This window comes from Indicator indicator, chromosome Z, assembly GCF_027791375.1.
Source record: "Indicator indicator isolate 239-I01 chromosome Z, UM_Iind_1.1, whole genome shotgun sequence".
Taxonomy (NCBI): Eukaryota; Metazoa; Chordata; class Aves; order Piciformes; family Indicatoridae; genus Indicator; species Indicator indicator.
The window spans coordinates 39,096,444-39,117,406 of record NC_072053.1 but is presented as its reverse complement, the minus strand read 5'-3'; the positions used below and the strand labels follow the sequence as shown (position 1 = coordinate 39,117,406).

At 36.7% G+C, this 20,963-nt stretch overlaps 1 protein-coding gene across 1 annotated transcript in view; it reads left to right on the top strand.

Annotated features, from left to right (window-relative positions):
- The window catches only part of PLGRKT (plasminogen receptor with a C-terminal lysine), a 30,920-nt gene extending 10,236 nt beyond the window's left edge, over positions 1–20,684 (top strand). Inside the window, 5 exon segments of the mRNA XM_054398218.1 lie at positions 14,927–14,970; positions 14,972–15,055; positions 16,016–16,085; positions 16,087–16,135; positions 20,569–20,684. Of these exon segments, the coding sequence (XP_054254193.1) occupies positions 14,927–14,970; positions 14,972–15,055; positions 16,016–16,085; positions 16,087–16,135; positions 20,569–20,684 (363 nt within the window).
- The last annotated feature ends 279 nt before the right edge of the window (positions 20,685–20,963 follow it).

Genomic DNA, 20,963 nt, shown 5'->3' with positions numbered 1-20,963 from the left:
AGCAGGTTCGCTCTGCCAGACTTTCAAGGGCAGATCAGACTGATAAGAGTGGAAAACTAGAGCATTTGAAGTCCCGAAAAATTTAACTTTTAGGAGAAAGTAATACGAGACTAGCCAAAATTCACTGAAAGTTCTGGAAAAAAATAGACTAGTTAGTGTTTAGGGTGCATCATTGTTTCTGTGGCTGACAGGGGGTTTTTTGTTTTGTTTTTTGGGGATGGATTGGGTTTTTTGGGTTTTGCTTTGGGATTACGGGGTTTGTTTGTTTTATCTCAGCAAGAGAATTCCTTATCAGACGGAAAGATAATCTTCTTTGTTGGAAAGCATAATTGAATTCAAGAGTCAGAGATAATCCTTCAAATTAATCTTTGACAGGAGACATATAACCTTTGATAAAATAAACAGGCTAGGAAAACAATGTACTGACAAATCTTGTATTTACCTATAATAAAAATGTTTGATTATAACCTCCTGTCTGCAATATGAATCTCTGGATAGTCTCATTCCCCTTTTCTTGCCATCCTTCTCTTCCTATTTTATTATGTCAAACTGTAAAGTGCATTCTTCTCCCCAGGTAATATTGGATAGGCAGGAAACAGCTGTAGTTCTGCTTTCATAGCAGTTAGTCTTTGGGAGTTTATAGGCTTGCTCCCTGTATGCTCCCTGTGTGGGCATAGGAAAGGTTCCATGCTCCTTGGTGAAAAACATAGTAATATCAAGTCAAGCTGTAAAAAGTACAGGTCTGATTTTTTATTTTGACAATGCAGTGAGAGGATGTCATCTTTTCTGAAAATCCATGCTAGCGTTTTCTTTTAAAATTCTTTCCCTCTTTTGGGTTTCCCAACATCATATGGGTTCATTTTGAGCAATGGGAAGACTACAGTATCTTATTATATAGAGGGCAGGGCTGTGGTATTGAAGTTCCTCTATGTTTTTTTTACCTAATTTGACACATTTTTGTGCCTTCTCTTTTGTTTCATGGTTGTTTTTTTTTTTAATTTTGTTTTATTGTTCCCTGGTTTGTTTAACAGCTCATTTTGAAGCTTTGGCATTGATTCAAAATAATAAGAGTGGAAAAGAGTTAGTAAGAGGGAAAAAAAGTTAGTAAAAACCGACAAATTGAATAGCTGGGCAGATAGTATGAAACATTGCTAGGGAAACTCATCCTTCAGTGCAATAACGCATAGTCTGACCGTTTTAAAGATGAAAAAGTATGTAGTAGTTTCTTCTGTGAGTGCTCAGATGCAGCGCTGAAATGCCAAAAACATGTCAAATGCCAAAACCAGATTCTGAACCTGTAGAAGTAACTTGCTTAGTTCATTGAAATTATAAATCACAGGAGATCAGCTTGTGAAAACTACTCTGGAGTTTTCTGTGCTTTCATCCATTCAGCTCTTGCCTGTGTGGAATGATGTATGCTTCTTACACTGTGCATATGAGGTATTCCACATTAATTCATGATTCAACTTGAAGTGAAACTGCAGTTGAGTGTATTCCATATCTGCAAATGGCTCTAATACTCTCAGTCTCATGAGAATATGCTTTGGAATATTATTTCATCAACATGCTCGTATGTAAACCTTCATTTCATTAGACTTTGGTGTTGTAAAAGGTGTGTGACAGAAGTGTTTGTATTTGGAAAAATACAAATACACTTAGTGAAACAGATAAACGTAACTTGATATCCTTTTTTTTCCCCCTTTCCTCTACACTGTCAGCACTTGGTTAGAGGCAAAACATAGCATGATTGTGTTACTTTCCTGCCAGGGTTGCATTACCTTCAGAGGTTTGCACTGAATGGCAATAAATGAAAAGAATTGAGGTAGTTTTCTCTTCAGGTTCAACAATTTGTCTTTAAATCTGAAACTAAAGTATAGAAGAACCTTGTAGCAAGTTTCTTAATAGACCACGTCTTATGACTAAATTGGATTTTTTTCTTCTGAATTAAAGTAATAATAATAGTAAAAACGTAAAGTTGATCTATTATAAGTGGTAGAAAAGGACCAGAACATAACAATTTATGCACAGACACTCAGCAGCTTCTCCAAATCTGGCCATGATTGAAGGAAATGTTGCTTGTGTAAAATTTTAGATTGGAGGATTGGTTTGGTATTCTGATTGTCTTGATGAATTGGAAAATGCCTTGAAAAAATAAGCAATGGTGTAATAGGTAATAGAATAAATATGAGCCTAGAGCATTATATTCAAGAAGGAAAAGTTAAATAGGTTAACCAAATATGACTATAGATATAGATATAGATATAGATATAGATATAGATATAGATATAGATATAGATATAGATATAGATATATCTAGCTTCTATAGATTTCGAAAGCTAAATATATACCTAGGTTTTATATACTTGTGCATAAATAATTTATATATACTGATATATAAGCTGAGTCAACAGAACAGGTTCTTGTAAAAAAGCAAATGTAATTGTGGATTTATTAACCAAGGGATAAAATTACTCAATTTCTACTAGTGATGACTGTTCTGGTAAAAAGATGTTGATACTTCTTTTAATGAGCAGACAAGCTTTGAAAAAATCAGAGAAAGGTAGTAAAAATAACAAAGTATTAGAACTAATGAGTAAAGGAAGACAAAAATCCTGTTTGATGCTATAAACAATCTCTTCAGAATTTTCTGTGTGGTGGTGGTTTCTTGGTTTTTATTTTTTTTAATCTACTAATTTTTCTCATACATCTCTCTAGAGCTACTGAGTCTTTTCCATTGCAAAAGCAAGCAAGGAAGAATTTGGATAAATCTTAGGAGATTTTGAGTGCTTAATTGTCATTATGTGAGTTAGTAAGAAATGCTAAGTAAAATCTGTTACTGATGGTCTTGATTGGGACAAACAAATGTCTATTTCAGCTTATTCCAGGCTAACTTTAAAGGACCTCTGACTAAGCTTTTTAACCTTATCATTCTAACTATTCAAACACAGAAGCTTGAAGTTCCTGAACAGAGTAGAGGTCCATTTAACCAAGGACTGGCTAATACATAACAACCCTTTCTCCTACATTTATTTTGCACTTAATACTATCTCTTCCTTAGCAACATTTCATTTCAAACCTTAAAATTTCTAACCAACTCATACACATAAGTAAATGTGATAATTTGTTTTCCCCAAATACATAAAATACCTGTTTTCCAGGACTTAACCCTGATTTCTGTGAGAATGGTGTTACATTGTGTTATCAGTGAGATTTTTATCTAGCAGAGATTGCAAAATGTAGTACTTCAATGACACAGCTGTTTGCAATTGGGTTTGGTTTTGATGTGGTTTTTGTTTTCATCTCAATGCCTTTCTGAAAATGTACACAACAATGTAAGGTTTATAAATCTAAACCTTTCAATGGGAGTTTTAAGTTTGTTACTTACTAGAAGGTATTTGATAATCAAGTTTTATCCTCCTAATGATTTTTGAGGTTTTTACTTTTTGAGAAATGGATATAGTGGAAGAAGACAGTTGAAGCATTTAAAACATTTGTTCAAGTAAAAAGTGAGATTACTCTTTTAGCATATAAAGTACAGGCAGTATTTGTACCTGCATAGTTAAGAAGATAAATATTTTTTATACATATATGTACACCTTTGTTGAGTTGTTTTTTGTGAGATTTTGATTGAATAATGTATTATACTGTTCTTAGGATATATCAATACATAACACTTTGCTGAACTTCCTTTACTACTGCACATACTGAGAATTTTGTGAGGAAAAGATGAGGACGACCTGACTCATCAGGCAACTTAGCAGGCAGCTGGATGTCCACTGCCCTCCTCTCTCCAGTTAGTTTTAAACTGGGAAAGAATTTGTATTTGTGGTGAAGATTTTTTATTTTATATGCTACTACAAGATAGGTCAATAGGTATTTTATGAGAAACTAGATATTGGGCCTCATTCAGTTGTAGTAATTCAACTCTATAAACAAACAAACAAACTACCCCCCCAGCAAAACAAACAACAAAACCCAAAACAAAATGACAAAAAACCCCACTAAAATGTTAATGAAACCCATAGAAGAAAACAAAACTTTTGAAAAGGAAAATATTAATGTCTGTTCAATATGTAGTAGACTAAGAGTGCTCCATCTTAGATAGGTAAGACAAATTGACCTAATCAGCCTATCATTTTGTTCTTGGTAGGGACATGCATCTTTTATATGTTCCTAGGATGCTTTTTGAGTAATGAGCTAAAAGTAGGAGTGGAAAACAGTATAAGTATGTGTAAGGATAGGGGGAGATGCTGTCTGTTTTATTGGAAGACGAAGTATATTTGCAAATAGCGTTGTGAGATTCTGTTGTGGTTTTTTTCTGAATAAATTCAATGAAGCCATTACTCCGTCAAGACACTATTGATGAGTTACTAGCTGATCACTAGTGAGGTGGCAGTTGAAACATGTACTATATTTTAACTTCTGGCAGGAAGAGTTGCTAGCGTTAAAATACCAGTGAGCTTCTGAACAATAAAACTTCTTTTCATGCACTATTACCATCATTGATCAAAAAAAAAAGAAAGAGAACTGAGACACACTTCTGCATAGGCTGATTTCTATTGAGTCCTTCCTGTGCCTAGTAGAATTTTGTGTGATGACATTCTTTCCATCTACAGATTTAACAACTTATCTTTGTTAGTAAAAGATCAGCCACCTCCATGATGATACCTGAAAAACTGAAATTTCCAAATGTCTTAGACAACCAAGTAATTTTCTGCAGGGTTTTGTAAGACCCTAATCTTTTCCTTTCTAAAGTTTTGGCTGACAATTAGTCACAAGAAGGTTTTTTTCTGAAGTTTTGTCACAGTAGAATTGTAATAGAAACAATTACTACCTTTTTTCCTCTGTGAAGGAAAATGTAAGCAAGCTTTCTCTTTCCTGACTACTACCATTGCTTTTCCCTTGGGATGGGAAATAGCTCCATTTGTTTTCTATTGACAAGATACTAGTAAGGTCTATGACATTTCTAATGCATTTGTCTTGAAGCATTGGAAAAATTGGTTTGCCCCTTAGGTGATCTGGGCTTAATTCAGGAAATAAATGCTCTCTGTTAACAATTCTATATCCTTATTAGTTTGTGTGCATCAAATGGAACAAAACAAGATGAATGGTAACTGTACTGAAGAAGATTAGAACAATCTATCTCACAGGGGAAGAAAAAAAGCCAGTTTGGTTGATCTTAGCTGAGAAGTTGTATTCTCTGGCTGATCACTGTAAAAAAAAGTAAATCAGTGGCTTACAAAGAGCAGATTTTCACAGTTATTTCACATATTCAAGCTCTACCAGTAAAGAAGCAAAACAGACTGAGTAATGAGGTAAATATTAATTAAATGTTTGGTGGATTTGGTTCTACCAGCCTTTTTGCTGGGGAATCTTTCAGGGTAGTACATATTGTGAATGCACCTTCCTTGGATATAACTATTGTCTTGCTTGGAGGTGTACCTATATCCTTAAACGTGCAAGTTTCATTTGTTGGGAGGGGATTTAAGTGGCCCAAGGAAAAATGCCTTTAACTCTATGAATTTTCCATAGTTCCTTCCTCAGTAGAACAAACCTACTATTTTTGTCTTTGGCTGGTAAGTCCACTGAAGTCACATCTAGCAATTTAGGGTTTTTTTGGGGGGTTGTTTTTTTTTTTACTATGAAATATTATTTCTTAAATGGTAACTTAAAAAGGGGGAGAGATCGCAGGAAGGGATGGAAGAGGAGCCATATATTGAGCAGAAATCATAAGAGCCCAGGAGGTGCAATGGATAAGTAAAAAGTTGTTATGCCTATTCTCATTCCATTAAAAAAATATAAAAGAAAGCAACAGTAATTTTGTAAGTCGTAATCTGAAATGGATGGGAAGAAATATCATATTTGTGGGTTATAACCCGGTATCATTTTATAGTCATTACTTACGAATTTAATTTTGTATTAAATGCTCTGAGTCTGTGTTTCCTTTTTGAAAAACAGGTTTCTGAGGCATACCAGGATCATACCTAGAGGCATTATTGAGGGATGGAAATAACACAGTGAATACTTCTTACTTATTCAGTTACTAATCAGAATTCAAGATGACTTGGTATTCTAGTGTTAACTCTTTTGTCTTGCACTGCTTGGTATGTTTTACTAATCCAACAGTATAGATGCTTTTTTTTTACATAACTGGCTATGCAGTAACTTTGATTTACCTTTATAGAGCTTGTATAAAACTATCAAGAAAACTGTGACACGCCAGACTAGGGAGGAGATTGTCCCCCTGTACTCAGCTCCGATGGAGCCACACCTTGAGCACTGTGTTCAGTTTTGGGACCTTCACTACAAGAAAGACATTGAGGGTCTGGTGTAGGTCCAGAGAAGGGCAACGAGGCTTGTGGACAGTCTGGAGACAGATTTGATGAGGAGGGTCTGAGGCAACTGGGGTTCTGGAGAAAAGGAGACTGAAGGGAGACATTCTTTACCAATGACTTGAAAGAAGGTTGTATCGATGTGAGTGTTGGTCTCTTCTTCCTAGTAACAAGGGACAGGACAAGAGGAAATTTGATGCACTGGAGGGAAGAGATGCCATCCAGAGGGAGTTGGATAGGCTTGAAAGGTGGGCCCAAACCAACTTCATGAAGTTCAACAAGGCCAAGTGCAAGGTCCTAGACCTGGATTGGAGCGATCCCAAGCACAAATACACAGCTGATGAGGAGTGGCTTGAGAGCAGTCTTGAGGAGAAGGACTTGGGAGTGTCAGCTGAGCATGAGCCAGCAATGTGCACTTGCAGCCTAGAAAGCCAACTGTGTCCTGGTCTGCACCAAAACAAGTGTGACCAGCAGGATGAGGAAGGTGATTCTCCCCTCTACTCTTATCTCATGAGGCTCCTACCTGTTCTATTGCATCTAGCTCTGGTGCGCTTGCACGAGAATGACACTGAACTGCTGGAGCAGGCCCAGAGAAGGGCCACAGAGATGATCAGAGGAGTGGAGCACCTCCCCTGTGAGGGCAGGCTGTGGGAGCTGGGGCTGTTCAGAGAAAAGAAGGCTCTGGGCAGCCCTAACAGTGGCCTTCGAGTACCTGAAGGGGGTCTACAAGAAAGTCAGGAAGGGACTTTTACAAGTGCTTATAGTGACAGGATGAAGGAATGGATTGAATCTTGAGGAAGATAGATTTAGACTGGATATTAGAAAGAAATTCTTTGCAGTGAGGTTGGTGAGACACTGGAACAGGTTGCCCAGGGACGTTGTGGATGCCCTCTCCTTGGAGCTGTTCAAGGCCAGGTTAGATGAAGCCTTGAGCAATCTGGTCAAGTGAAGGGTGTCCTTGCCAGTGCCAGGGAGGTTGTAACTAGATGATATTTAAGGTTCCTTCCAACCCAAACCATTCTATGAATATGAATCTATGAAACATCCTCCAGTTATGAAAGGGGATGTTTAGGTTGGATAGTAGAAGAAACTTCCTCACTGAAGGGGTCCTCAAACACTGGAAGAGGCTTTTGAGGGAGGTGTTTTGCTTTGTGCTTCACCCTGGAGGTGTCTTAAAAGATTCATAGATGTGGTGCTAAGGAGTGTGGTTTAACACCAGACTTTGTAGAGGTAGGTAGTGGTTGGGCTTGATAATCCTAAAGGTCCTTTCCAATCAAAACAATTCTATGATTCCTGAGAAATTTAGACATTCTTAATGATACTTTAAAACTTTCCTTACTTTGTAGGTAAGATTATTAAATGAAGGTGGAGGAGACCATTCTTCACTTTGTTACATGCTCATTGCTCGAAGGCCACATGGCAGAAGCATGGAAAAAATCTAGCTTACTGACAAGAAATCTTACTTTCATACCACAGTCTGTTGGACTGAGCCTCTTCTTTGCACAGCTTAAAATGTCAAATGCATGTAGGTGCTTTTGATGTTACTTTATATGGTATGTGAATCCAGTAATTTATTGACAATAGGGGTATAAAGGACTTTTTTTTTTTCAGTGCTGTTTACATTCTGGCTCACAGCTAATACTGTGAGACCCTTTTATTTTTATGATAGCTCTTCTGAGTATGTTTTAATGTGTCTTTGCACTTGGAAGCTTTAACAATTGATTTTTTTAGGGAGTGTTGTTTCTTGCAGTGCTAATAATTTTAATTCTTCTGTGTACTCAATATGAAAAATATTTGCAAACAAGCTTTGAAGCGGCACAATAAAACATTTGTCTAATTTTACTGTTTGGCCTAGAGGCCCATTGTGTTCATGCTAGTCGTAGAAACTAAGCAGATACCATGCAATTATTGCAAGTTACCATCTCTCTATTGCACTCTGGTGACTTTTGATGGAGGTGTAAACATAGGTATCACTATTCCCTTTTCCACTTCTTTTTGCCAAACAACAATTTACAGTCGGTCCTGGTTTTGCACGTTGATTAGCAAGGATGACACCTAGGACAAATCACATAAGCCCTTCATCTTTTGTCTGATAATGAAATGCTACTCTAAGGGGCTTGTGCAATTTCTTAGCTACACTATTTGCACAACAACTTGTGTATATTTTTTAAAGGATTTGTAGATTTTTCTATGTGGCTTTTTTTTTTTTTTAATTAACTCATATTCACTGTGCTTCTGAGTACTTGGAAGTTAGAAGTTACTGGTTGCTTAAAGAATGCTTTCAGATTCTCACTGAAAAACTGTAGGTGAATACCTTCTAAAGGCACAGCAGCCATGGCCTGTAACAGATTAGTGATTAGCCTGTGACAAAACTGAAGCTTTTTTTAACATGAGTTTAAGGATGTTCTAGAGTTTCTTCATGTTTCTGTTTTCTTAGATTTAGACAGTGAGTTTCAGAACTTAAACAGATGGTATGTGTTTATCTGGATGAATTCCTTATAAGGTAGGTTAATTTTCTGTGTGAATATATGGTTTCCAGGCTATTGGCGTAATTAATGTCTTAATACAAGTGACATGAAGTATAGTTTTACTATACTTAAATAGATTTACTGCCATGACCACTCTCAAGTGCCCACTATTTCGGAGGGGTTGAGGAAAACAGTGTATCTGCCAGGAGAGCCATTAAATATGTCATAATACCCCCTTATCCGGGGGGTGGTTACTGTGGCTTCCTCTCTCCGTATACATTTGACCTGCACAAAATACATCAAAGAAATTGTGTTTAAGGCACCTGGGACGTGAAGGGACAGCATTTTGCACTAACTCTGCTTTCCTTTTCTCTTGAGCCTTTGTACACCACCTTGCATCCCATTTGTTTGCTTTGTGCTTCACCTTAATACAAAACCGAAGTAGCATCTCTTCCTTCTTACAGCATCTGAACATGAAACAGAATGGCAGAAAGAAAGAGAAAACAATTTAAGAGTCTAAAATACCAATAGTTTCCAATCTGTCTATTATTTCTGGTGTGGCTTGTAAATCAGAGAAGATTGTTTATTTTTTTCCAAGTTGTCAAGTTGATTAAATTATTTCAAATGAGAATTTTCTCCTACAGGATTTTAATCAATGACATGATGTCATAAATGCTCTTTTCTGTGCTTTGACATCATTGTGACAGTCTGAAGAATAATCAATAAAAATGATAAAGATGGTTACCTCTGACTAGTTCATTAACATTATCAGTTTCACAGTAACTGACCTTTTCCCTCTTCGCCTCACTTCTCTTCAACTATCATGTTTCATTTTGTCAGATTGATTTCCTTTTACTACAACAGTTGGTACGTGGCAGACAAAATGCTAATCAGCCCTTACAGTTTCTGACATGGTGTTGAGAAACTAACTGTATTTAAAGAAAAATGGGAAAGTTATTCCTAACTGGAATAACTCTCCTCTTGAGAGTGTTGTAAAATATGAAATGTTACTTGGTAGTAGCACTGAGCTTAAATTTTAAAATGATGCAATCACTATTTATTACTGGTAAAGCTGCTATTGGCATTTATGAAAATCTGTTTGTTATGGAATTAATCTGTTAGATGTACTTGTATACGTGTCTCTAAAATGTGATCCGATTGTTGTAAAAGACATAATTTCTTAACAATGAAAGCATACTTAACAAGAAAAGCATGCTTAGACCAGTAGCCATGCATCTACATCACAGCTTCAGCTTTCTTGTGCCATACACAGCAACCTGGCTAGGAAAACCACAGCATCTTGGTTCTTGCCATGGTAAATCTGCACTGGAGACCGTTTATCTGTAGTTTTCATGCAAGCATAGTTGTGTAAGTAGTCCCTGTTGAAGCTGTTACAGTTGCATAAATGAGAGACATGTGTTTTTAAATTAACATAGAATGTATTCTGTAAGACATGGCATTTGAATGGTGAACTGTTTTTCACTCAGTGTGTATGATGTGCTACTGTGGCTTATTTCTGCAGTAATCAACTTCTCCCATCAGTGAGATTATTCTAAATAAACAACAGCACACCTCTGCTGAGTTTGAATGATACACATTTTTCTGTCTTATGTATAAAGTTCTATATGTGAAATTATAGTTTGCACTAAAATGAATACCTACTGCTCTTAGTTCTCATTTCTGGAAAAGGAGTCATCATTGTAAAGTAAGTCCTGAGGGAGTAGGACTTGACTTTTGTCATAAAATGTGCATGTTAATTGGTCAAAAGTCTTCTCCACCCTTTCACTACCCCACTGTGGCTGGCATTTTCAATAGAACACATGTGGAGGAGAGTAAGATGCAATTACTAAGAAATTAACAGCTGAAAATGGGATATTGATTTGAACTGCAGTCAAACATGATTTGGTCTTCTCTCTTTTTAATTTAGAATCATCTTTTGTGGTGGACTCCTAGGTTTTCCCTATATATAGGCCTGCTTTTACATCCTAGCTTGCTTAAGGTTAACAGTTGTTATATAAAAGTTTCACTTTACAGTCCACCAATAGTTGTCTTGCCAGTGTAAAGTCATGGTCTCAGAGTATCCTGCTCGTTCACATCTGTCAGAGCACAAGACGTTCAGTTCAGATTGTCGTGTTAAATGGGTAAGCGTGAGGATATTGACGGTAATTTTTTTTTAATTTTGAAAGATCAAGGGACATTGGAGTTGTTTGAATGGCCATGTAGGTGCATAATTTTGCAAGTTAGAGCATCCAAAATTCATTTCAATGCTTATACTATTTTTGTATCAAAAGTTGCTCATAAACTATTTAGCTACTCATATGCCTGGTCTGGACACGTTACAGCAGTCTTTGATGACTGGATAGGTAGGTGCCCTGCCTTATGTCTGCCCTGTTAGAATCTGGTATGTTCCCTGCTGTGATGAACACGTGCTGGAGCCCACATGTGGAACATGACAACCTCGTTGACCCACATTATTCAGCAGCACAGTGGCTATTCCACTCTCTTGAAAAAGAGCTTTAGCTTACTCCAAACTGTTTTGTCTGCAGTTATTCCAGTAGGTTTAAGTTGTGCAGTGAAACACTATGTTCTGGAACAATTCTGGCTGTAATTGTTGCTCAGATTTCCCTTTGCTTGTACTTGAGGAAAACTTGGCATCCTTTGAAGTTAGTGTGGAATTGCCCAGGAACACTGACTAAATTTTTGTAACACAGAATCCCATTGCAGTCCTACAGCTACAGTAGTGCAGTCTTTTGTTTGGCCAAGATTAAACTATGCCAAGTGATGAAACTATCTTGGAAATTGAAAGCAAGAGTGAAGATTTTCTGAGAATAAAGGAGGACAGAACAAAAGGCATTTCTGGCATTTGGGAGAAGTATTCCTGGGCTTGGCATAAAATCGGATAGGTTCAGAGAGATTTTGGAGCATATTTGGTGATGTTTGTGTGTTGTTGTTAGATTTTCTCAATATAATTTATGACTAAATAAAAATCAATTTGTAAACAAACCTCTGCCGCACTACTGCAGATTACTTAGCATCCCTAAAAACATCTCATTGTTTTCTTGGTGCCACATTCTGAGTTTAGGGACAAAACAGGGCCTGTTGCAACAGGACAAGAGGTAATGATTTTAAATAAGAGAAAGGTATATATAAGGGATTTTTAAATTTTTTCTTTCTTTTTTTACAACAAGAGTGCTGAAACCCTGGAACAGGTTGCCCAGAGAAATGTTGATACCCCATACTTGGAAACATTCAATATCAGGATGGACGGGGCTCTGAGCAACCTCATCTAGTCAGAGAAGTTCCTGAGCATGCAGTGAGGCTGGACTAGATGTCCTTTAAAAATCCCTTCCAGTCCAATCCAATGATTCTACTTATTACTGCCATCTGTGCATCAAGAGTCCTTTGAAACCTTTCCTTCTTAGCTATGTCACATTTCCCCATATACACAGAACATGCTCCTCCTAAGAATAATCAGTCTAACTTTTTCCTCCAATACAACTTTTTAAAAGAAATTAATTTTAAATACAATATTGTGTTCCATCTAGGTAAAATTTTACACCCTCATGGAAGAAGTTTCCTCAAGGGAAAGTAAGTATGAGCATTTTTTTTAGTGTGCTTTTTTGCCCACCCCCCTGCCCGGCTTTGCTTTTGGATTGGGTTCCATGTAGGAAGTTGAAGGTTGTTTTATTTTAAGTGGGGTGAAAAAAAATCTTTCTGATAATATTCTTTTGATTTTGTTGTCTGGCTACTGTTTATAATATCCAAACCAATTTTTTTTTTAATTTATAGTAAGTTATTTGTGTAAATTGCTTGTAGATAAACATGAAAGTATCCTTGAGCTTCTGAAATTGGATATGACAGGCTCCTATAGAAAGGAGTTTGTGTGACTTAGTAAAATATTTTTCTTTTAGTAGTTGGGTTTTAAAAAGCTATCAAAGTATAACTTGTGTGAGGGTTTTGTTGGATTTTTGTAAAATAAATAAGGTTAGATCTTTAGTTTGCTCTTGTGGATTTGAAATTACAGCTTTCTTTTTATTCCATTCCTACGTCTTTCTACACTGAGTACATATTAAACTATCTGTTTTTCTTCTTCATTATTGAGTTTTCTTTTAGCAAGACCTATATCATAGGTCAGCATATCCTTGACCCACTTCCTCCCCATACATTTCTTCAAATTGGAACTCATTTAGGGTAGTACTGTGCATCCTGGAAGCGTAGGCTCTTTGTCCATGCTGACAGGAAAACAAAGGATCCCTTAATACTTTTTACACATGTACAAACTATACACATAATCAAATTGAAAGGGAAAATAGAGGTGATTAAATTGATAGAGGTGTCATTATTTTATCTTGTCACATCAACCCTCAGTAATTTACCAGGCTTAGGGTATTTGGGACTGCAATAAGGCTAATTAATGGGTAGTGTGCTTGTTTACTTCAGAATTTCCAGGTGTCTTGTAGGTGACAAAATAAAATCTAATTATTTTGGTATTTTATTGTCAGCCATTTGATATGGTTTGTCAGCTATTATATAATTTATAGCCATTATATAATTACTTCTTCTGAAAGTTGTGGGTATCAGGAAGGCAGAGCCTGTTTAAATTTTTTTGTGAGAATAACAATTGCAATATAAGTCTCAAGGAAAGAGAAACAGATGAAACGGTGTTGTAAGACTGCAGTGCATGTTGGTGTTCCTGCTGTGTACAATTATATGCAATTAGATCTGTCCTTTTTTATTATGCTGTCTAAAAAATTAATTCTGCCTATATTGGTACTGAATGATCTTGTAAACAGGGTAGCAAGACCAACACAGTCTGAAGAAATAATTAGTAACAATTAAACAGAATTTTTTGTGTTTTGGCTAAAGTAATGGTAATGGAGATGAATAAATGGGTGGAAACCTTAATTACAAATCCTTTAAATTATTCTTGAATTAGAAAGCACAAGGAAAGAGTAGATTTAATTACTTTTATAGATGCATGAGAAGAGAACTTTATGAATTTGCTTTTTGTTCTTTCCTTTTTACAATACGCCTTTTTAGGCAACTGCTACTCTGTTTCCTGTACTTGGTTGGACTTTTTATGCAACTTAGCTAGCTACGTTAGACATGGTTTTTCACAAAAAAGGGATTTACAAACAGTAATGCGAAATTAGCTTCTGTACTGTGGCTTCAGACTGCTTGGTTTTGGCACAGCTATTTTTTTTTCATCACTGTAAGGAGGAAAGACCTTGAGTTTTTGGTGTTCTGTAAAGTGGAGAGGAACTTTTAACAAATACTGAATTTACCTTTGTTTCACAGAAAGGTACCAGTACGTTTAGATGGAGCATGTAGTTAAAAAAAATGCCTAAAACGTAATAGTGTATTTTTTCATTCTTATGCACCATAGAAAACTCTACCTTGATGTATGAATACTTTTTGCATTATTGCCTTTGATTCTAGTGTCAGAATGATTTTCTCAAGGACTTTTGATATGTATTCTAGTATCTTTAAAATATCTGGTATCTTCACAGTGTGGGGTTTTTTTGTTTGGGGTTTTTTGTGTTTGTTCTTGTGTGGGTTTTTTGCTTGCTTTATATATATGTGTGTGTGTGTGTTGGTAAAAGATAGTGTTTCAAAAGAGTTATTAGCTTGTTTGTGAAGAACAGAAATGCTCAAAGGACAAAGAAGTATTGAGATTGACATCTAAGATGCTACCATCTAAAGACACTACGAGCTACATTAAAATCAAACAGCATACATTGGTAAGCAACTGGATAGTACCATTTGGATCACCACAGAAATGCAGAGGTCATAGAACCTTAATTTAGTAATGCAGATGAAACTTGGGGAGCTCTCAAAACCTAAAGCTGGTATTTTGGTTTTCTTACCTTGAGAATCATCATTAGAAAGACTCTGCATTAAAGCATTTGCTAATTGATCTAAATGCTTTCTTCATATAAACTATTCTGAGTTATTACTGAAGAAGACAAAAGTCTCAGTCAATTCTCAGTCAAAAGCTATGACTGACTGAAGTAAAAGAACATAAAGAAACATCTCAGTAGTTTGAATTTATAGACCAGCGAGAGATTGACTCAGTCTTTAAAATAACTGGATGAAAACTTGGTTTAACCTCTTTCCCTTCTTTAGCTGGAAAGGCAACTACTGATGCAGAATGAGATGAGAGACAGACACAGCTATGCAGATCACTTAGACACAGGAATTTCACAAATATTTTGTGACATTTTTTGGATTTGCTGCTGTAGGTTTAACAGATGAGTATGAAGTTTATTTCCCCATAGAACACACAAATACGTTCCTTTTATAGCTCTATGTTGCCAGATTTTTGGTTTTGCTTTACAACAGGTAATCTTTATCTAGTAATTGCTCAGAGGCTGATCAAATGACAGTGTCTCTGATTTCTGTCTGCTTCTGGACGTGTTTTGTTATGTCTGTAATGCAGACTTGTATAAAAGCAGCGACATGTGAGCTGACAGTAAAATGGTACAGCTGAAGTACCAAAAGTTCAGTGTAAAATAAAATTTGTGTGTGGAACAGCAGGGATTGCTTAAAATTCGTATTATTTTTTGTCTGTATTGTGATTTAATGAACTGAGTCTTCCATCCTCTGGAGTTTTTAATGTCAGTGAACATGTGGAAGCATTCTGAAATGGGTTCATTTAAAATTTGAATCAAGAAACACCCCAGGGGAAAAAACTCTAGCTATTGAAGCTGTATTGCATGGGGAAGATCTTACCTTACAGGACCTCTGTTTGGCAATCTGTTTTTCTTATGCTATAATGTGATTAGTGGGAGCATAGGTTTTGTGTACATAGCACAGATTAAATGCACTTTATGCATTATTCATTGTTTGTGGACTCAGATGCATTTGGAACTGAGCTTAGTATCTTTATTGCTACATGTTGCATGTGATTGGATGGATATATATGCATATGCATATGCATGCTATAAGAGTCAAATAATCCCATTTTGGTTAGATATGTTCAAAACTTACTCGAAGTTTTTTTTTAATATCATTGGGATGACAGTTGAGCAAGAAGGCAACCAGAAGACAAATGCTTCTTGGGAAATTAAGACTTACTTTGATTAGAGAGTGTACAAGGATACAAAGTCCCAGACAGTCAAGGTCAACATAAGCTAATGTGGCTGGTGTGCTGAAGGTCCTAAATATTTTTTTTTTCCTTTTTTACCCTTCTTCTCCTTCTTTTTTTTGAAACAGAGCAATAAAAAAGAAGAATCCAGGAGTTTTGGTGCCAGTAGTTGCTTTGAGCTTTGTATTTGCCTATCAATCAATACCATATTTGTTATGAGACACTATTGCAAAGGATAAAAGGTATGTGTGTATAAGCCTATCTGGCTGACACATAGAACAAAGCTTCATATCTGTAGAATGGCTGGGAGAGAACTTGCAATAGATTTTTATATTTTTGGTTTGGACAGAAGCCTTACTCTTACGTTTCTTTTTACCTTTGTGATAATCAGGTACTTTATCAGTCAAGAATACTCACTCTACTTTTACAGCCTTTTCCTCCAGTTAAGACTGTTCGTTTCTTGTGTCATTTCAAAATATGTGAATTCTAAGGCTATAAATAGAGGTAAGTTAAGCATTGCACATTTGGGATAAGTGACTAATTTTCTTCTGTATTCCACTTCAGTGCTCCTGGTTTGGTAAGGGGTAGGGATGATAAAAGCAGTTAAAGAGATGCAGACAGGAATCATGCTCTTATACCTTCATGACTTGTCATCTGATCATCTTGCCTCAGTGTCCTGCTTAAGATGGATAGTAGAAAGGTGAGTCACAGAAGATGAGATCTTGGCTCAGAGTTGCCAGTGGCAGATGTGATTAAATGGTGGGTGCTGAGGATTACAGAGGTGCAGGAGTCTTCACAGCAAGTGAAGACAGCTTTGGGATATGATTTGTCACCTTTCCAAATCATCTTAGTCAAGTAGCTCAATTTTCCTCTGTACCACTAACACAAACATACTGAAGCAAACTAAAAATTTCTTTGAGCCCTTGGTCTTAGTGTCCAGATCTAAGAGCTAGGTTTCCTATCTCCGGGTACTTCATTGAAAATAATGATAGATTAATTAGACAAACTCTGAGATACTGCCTGCTGCATTCAGGTACAGATGTGTTTAGATGGTGCAGCAAAGTATCTTTATGAACATTTCCTAAACCCTAAACTAACTGGATTTTTTTTATTATTGATTTTTTTAAGATTTACTTGATTTTTTTTAATGAAGAGGCAGCTACACACATGGATTAAAACTAGGTGGCTCTTGGAAATCACAGCATTGAAAAGAGATTAGTACATAAAATGCAGAAGAAACACATGGAATTCAGCATTTGTTGGGTTTGGGTTTTGTTGGTTTGGGGTTTTGGGGGGGTTTTGGGGGGTTGGTTTGGTTTGGTTTAGTTTGGTTTGTTGTTTTGGTTTGGTTTCATTTTTTAATGAGGTTGTTCTCATTCCAGTACTTTGAAAGAGTGAGCATGTCATATCCAATGACAAGAGTGTGTAATGTGTTTACTGAGGACCACATGGTCCTGTATAGGTTGAGGAGGGGCAATGTGGTGTTCTATTGTGTTCTATTGCTACAAGAACAGGCTGAGGGAGCTGGGGTTGTTCAGCCTGGGGAAGAGGAGGCTCCAGGGAGACCTAATAGCAGCCTTTCAGTGCCTAAAGGCGATCTATAGGAAGGATGGAGAGAGACTGTTTACAAAGGCCTGCAGTGACAGGATGAGGGGCAATGGCTTCAATGGAGTAAAGAGATTTTAAAGGTTTGGCTTAGAGAGGAAGGCTAGGCTTTTAGCAGTGTGATTAGCAATATTCCTCAAGATTCGGTCTGGATATGCTTTTATTTTGTATTAGAAATTGAGTCAAATTATGAGTCAAATCTGTAGATGACAAACTTAACTGATGTCATCAAGAGAGAATATGTAAACTGTAGTACGAGAAGAACTGATAAGATGAGATAAAAAAAATAGAACTCAGCCAGATATGAAGGTCGGTGAGAAGCTAGAGATTAATAGGGATTTCCATCAGGGATCACCAGATGGAAATTAAAGAAAAGCAGAAAAACCTGAATGTATTAAGCAATCACAGAGTGAGTATACTGCAGTAATGTGCTGAAATTATGAGTCAAGCAAAATCTAGAAACATCAAGTTGAGGTTTCCTAGTGTCACAGTATGGTTGAGGTTGGAAGGGATCTCTGGAGGTGATCTGGTCCAAGCCCTGTTGCTCAAGCAGGATCACCTAGAGCAACAGAGGTGGATATTCCACAGCCTTAGTACAACTAGAAATGGGAAGATGATGACGCATTTCCTTCCTTGGAAATGTATACATGGTTTAATCACTTCTGTATAAGAAAATCTAGAAGTACTGAAGAGTTAAAATTATTAGGGAATGATGAGCTGCCTTGTGAAAGAACACAAAGTGATTTATTTGTTTAGCCTTGTAAAAAGATGTGAGATTTGGGCCTACTTGCAGGACAAGATAAAGAAGAGTGCAGAAGGAAATTAAACTAATTACTAATATCAGCACTAGAATAAAAGGAAGTGAACTAGCCTGAATGAATCTGAGCTGGAAATCAGAAGAAGGTTTGTAATTATATGGAAATCAGGTTCAGGAGTTTATCTTTACTTTAAGATTAAATTTAAGTAGTTGAAGGTTTTATGACATTTTGACCTGCAGCCACAAAACCTGTTTTTATTACTCAGCTGATCCCTGTGTCCACTGCCATACTACTTTCTCCACCACTTCTCTGCTTGCCAGTGTATTCTGTTGGTGCATGCCATGCTTAATCTCTGTGGTGTAAGAACAAATGTATACACCATTCCCTTTAGTGTTCCCTCTTTAACTGGTCTCCTTACTCCAGGTTATGCCTATCTTCAGCCTCACAGCCAGTTCTCTCTTCTAACCTAATCTGCAGATATTTCTATGCTACACAATCTTCCTTTTATCTGAATCAGCTTGATGAAGTAGCCCTACATCTGCTGTCTTTCATTCCTTAGAATCAGTTTTATACTAGGCATTTCATCTCTGATCTTGCTTACATTTTTTCCTTCTGTCTCTAGCTTACTTGTCCAAATGTGTTCTCATTATTTGCTTATTCTCCCACATTGAAACGGGAGGGATTTTCTTCCCTGCTTTCCATCTTGGGATAGTTAAAGCAAAAATTGAGGACATAGTGGGAAATACCTGTTCTGAGTTCTGCTTGTGCTGTTGAAAAGCCATTAAGTGTGCCAGGGTCATGTACCAGAATTGACTCTCTTGGATATGGCAGGGTTACAGAACAGCCCCCAGGTGAACTGTCTTTTCTGAGTGGCTGAGTACAAATTGTTAGAGGAAGGATTATATAGCCAGCCTCCAACTGCACAGAGCTTCTCCACTAAGTAATGAAACTCTGACTATCTTTCCCATGATTTAGATAGCTTATTCTTTGTATCCTGAGCCATCTGAGAAGGGTGGATGGTGACTGGGCAGTCTGCTGTGGTGCATGTGAGTGACAGGCATAGAGGTTTGACTAGGTATAACATATCTCTGATACCTAAAACCTCTTATTATTCCATAACCAGATGCCATATGCAACTAATTGACATGGTGTTAGTAGCAGCTACTGGGAATGGTGACCATTGTCATCCTGTAAAATATTATTGCTGTATGGAGATCCCAAACACTGTAATACTACCAGAACTGTAGTTGGAGATTTCAGCATTTGGAGATGTTTTAAAGATGTGTTTAAAGATATTAACTGCATTACAATATTCAGTCACATTTATTACACCTAAATACAGCTTCAAATCATTGCAATAATGATCATTAAGCTAGGAATTAGGGTATAAGTAGACAATATTGTTGGCATTGTACCAAATGTCATCAGCCAAAACAAGCACATTCTTTGCCTAATCTTCATCTTTTCTTATATCACAATCAGACCACTACAACGTACATGTGGTGTTCGTTCTGTATCTGGTTTTCACATTCTCTGTCCTAGATGTTTTCATTCCAGCCTTACCCAGAGCGTTCTGCACCCTGCCGCTTCTCCCTGCAATGCTGTTAAGACTGCATGTTTTGTAACTGCTTTAGAAAATCTCTGACTAGTACACTTTGAAGCGCTACCCACTTTTTCTCTGTAGTCTGACATCTTTTAGCCTAGGCCTGACACATGAAGAAATAATGGTGCCCAAATATTGCATATCTAGGATTCTGTGTACAGGGAATTTACTTACTGAAGTTTATGTACACTTTGATGTCTGTGTCTGATCCACCCCCTTCTCAGATGGAGTATGGGGTTGGTACAAAGTGCATGGTAATGCTGAGTCCTTGCTGCATCTCATGCCTCCATTCCAAAGCACATGTATAATACATCTCTGAACAAAACATTAGTGTAACTCAGTGTAGTTTTTAGGAGAAAGAGGCTAACATAAATGGCCACAGCAGCAACACTGCTGTGTTCTTTCAAACAAAGGCACATATATGAGATCAAACCAAACACTTTCAAAGTGCAGTTATCCCACCAGTCCAAAATTCCTTAAAGATAACTTTAATGCTACATTGACATCATCTCATTTGTGAAATACATACCTGTGACCTGGTGTTTTGTTATTTTTGCCCAAGCAAATAGCTAAATAGTTTATGGTATTAGTTTTTGTTGTTGTTGTTTGGTTGGTCTGGTTATTTTGGGGTTTTTGGTTGGTTGGTTTTGTTTTTGTGGTGTTTGTTTTTCACTTCCTTTGCTTTCACATAGTAATCTTTTTTTTTTAAGTGAAGCAGAGAACGTACTGGACACACACCACGTTTTGCTACAATTGCCAAAAGGACGACTCACTTATGAAGACCTGGAGAAAATCAGGAGTTCTCAGAGCAAGTTCTTTGTAGTAAAATAGGAAGATAGTACTAAAGCTTAATATCTGAAATGTGATTGTAATACTGGGTTTGGATATAAATCGATCATTAAAACATTGAGAAAATTGTGAGCTTTTATAAAAGCAAAATATAATTGGTTTACATCAGTATTTTCTAAAGTGATGATTTAATATTTTATGTATCTCTTGAAATACCTGTTGCTTCTGTAATGTATTTTTCTTGTTTAGAAATGAAATACTGAAGTTCCACTGCCTACTGAGTCTGAAAATTACTTTCACTTGTCAAAAAAGTCTGGTACT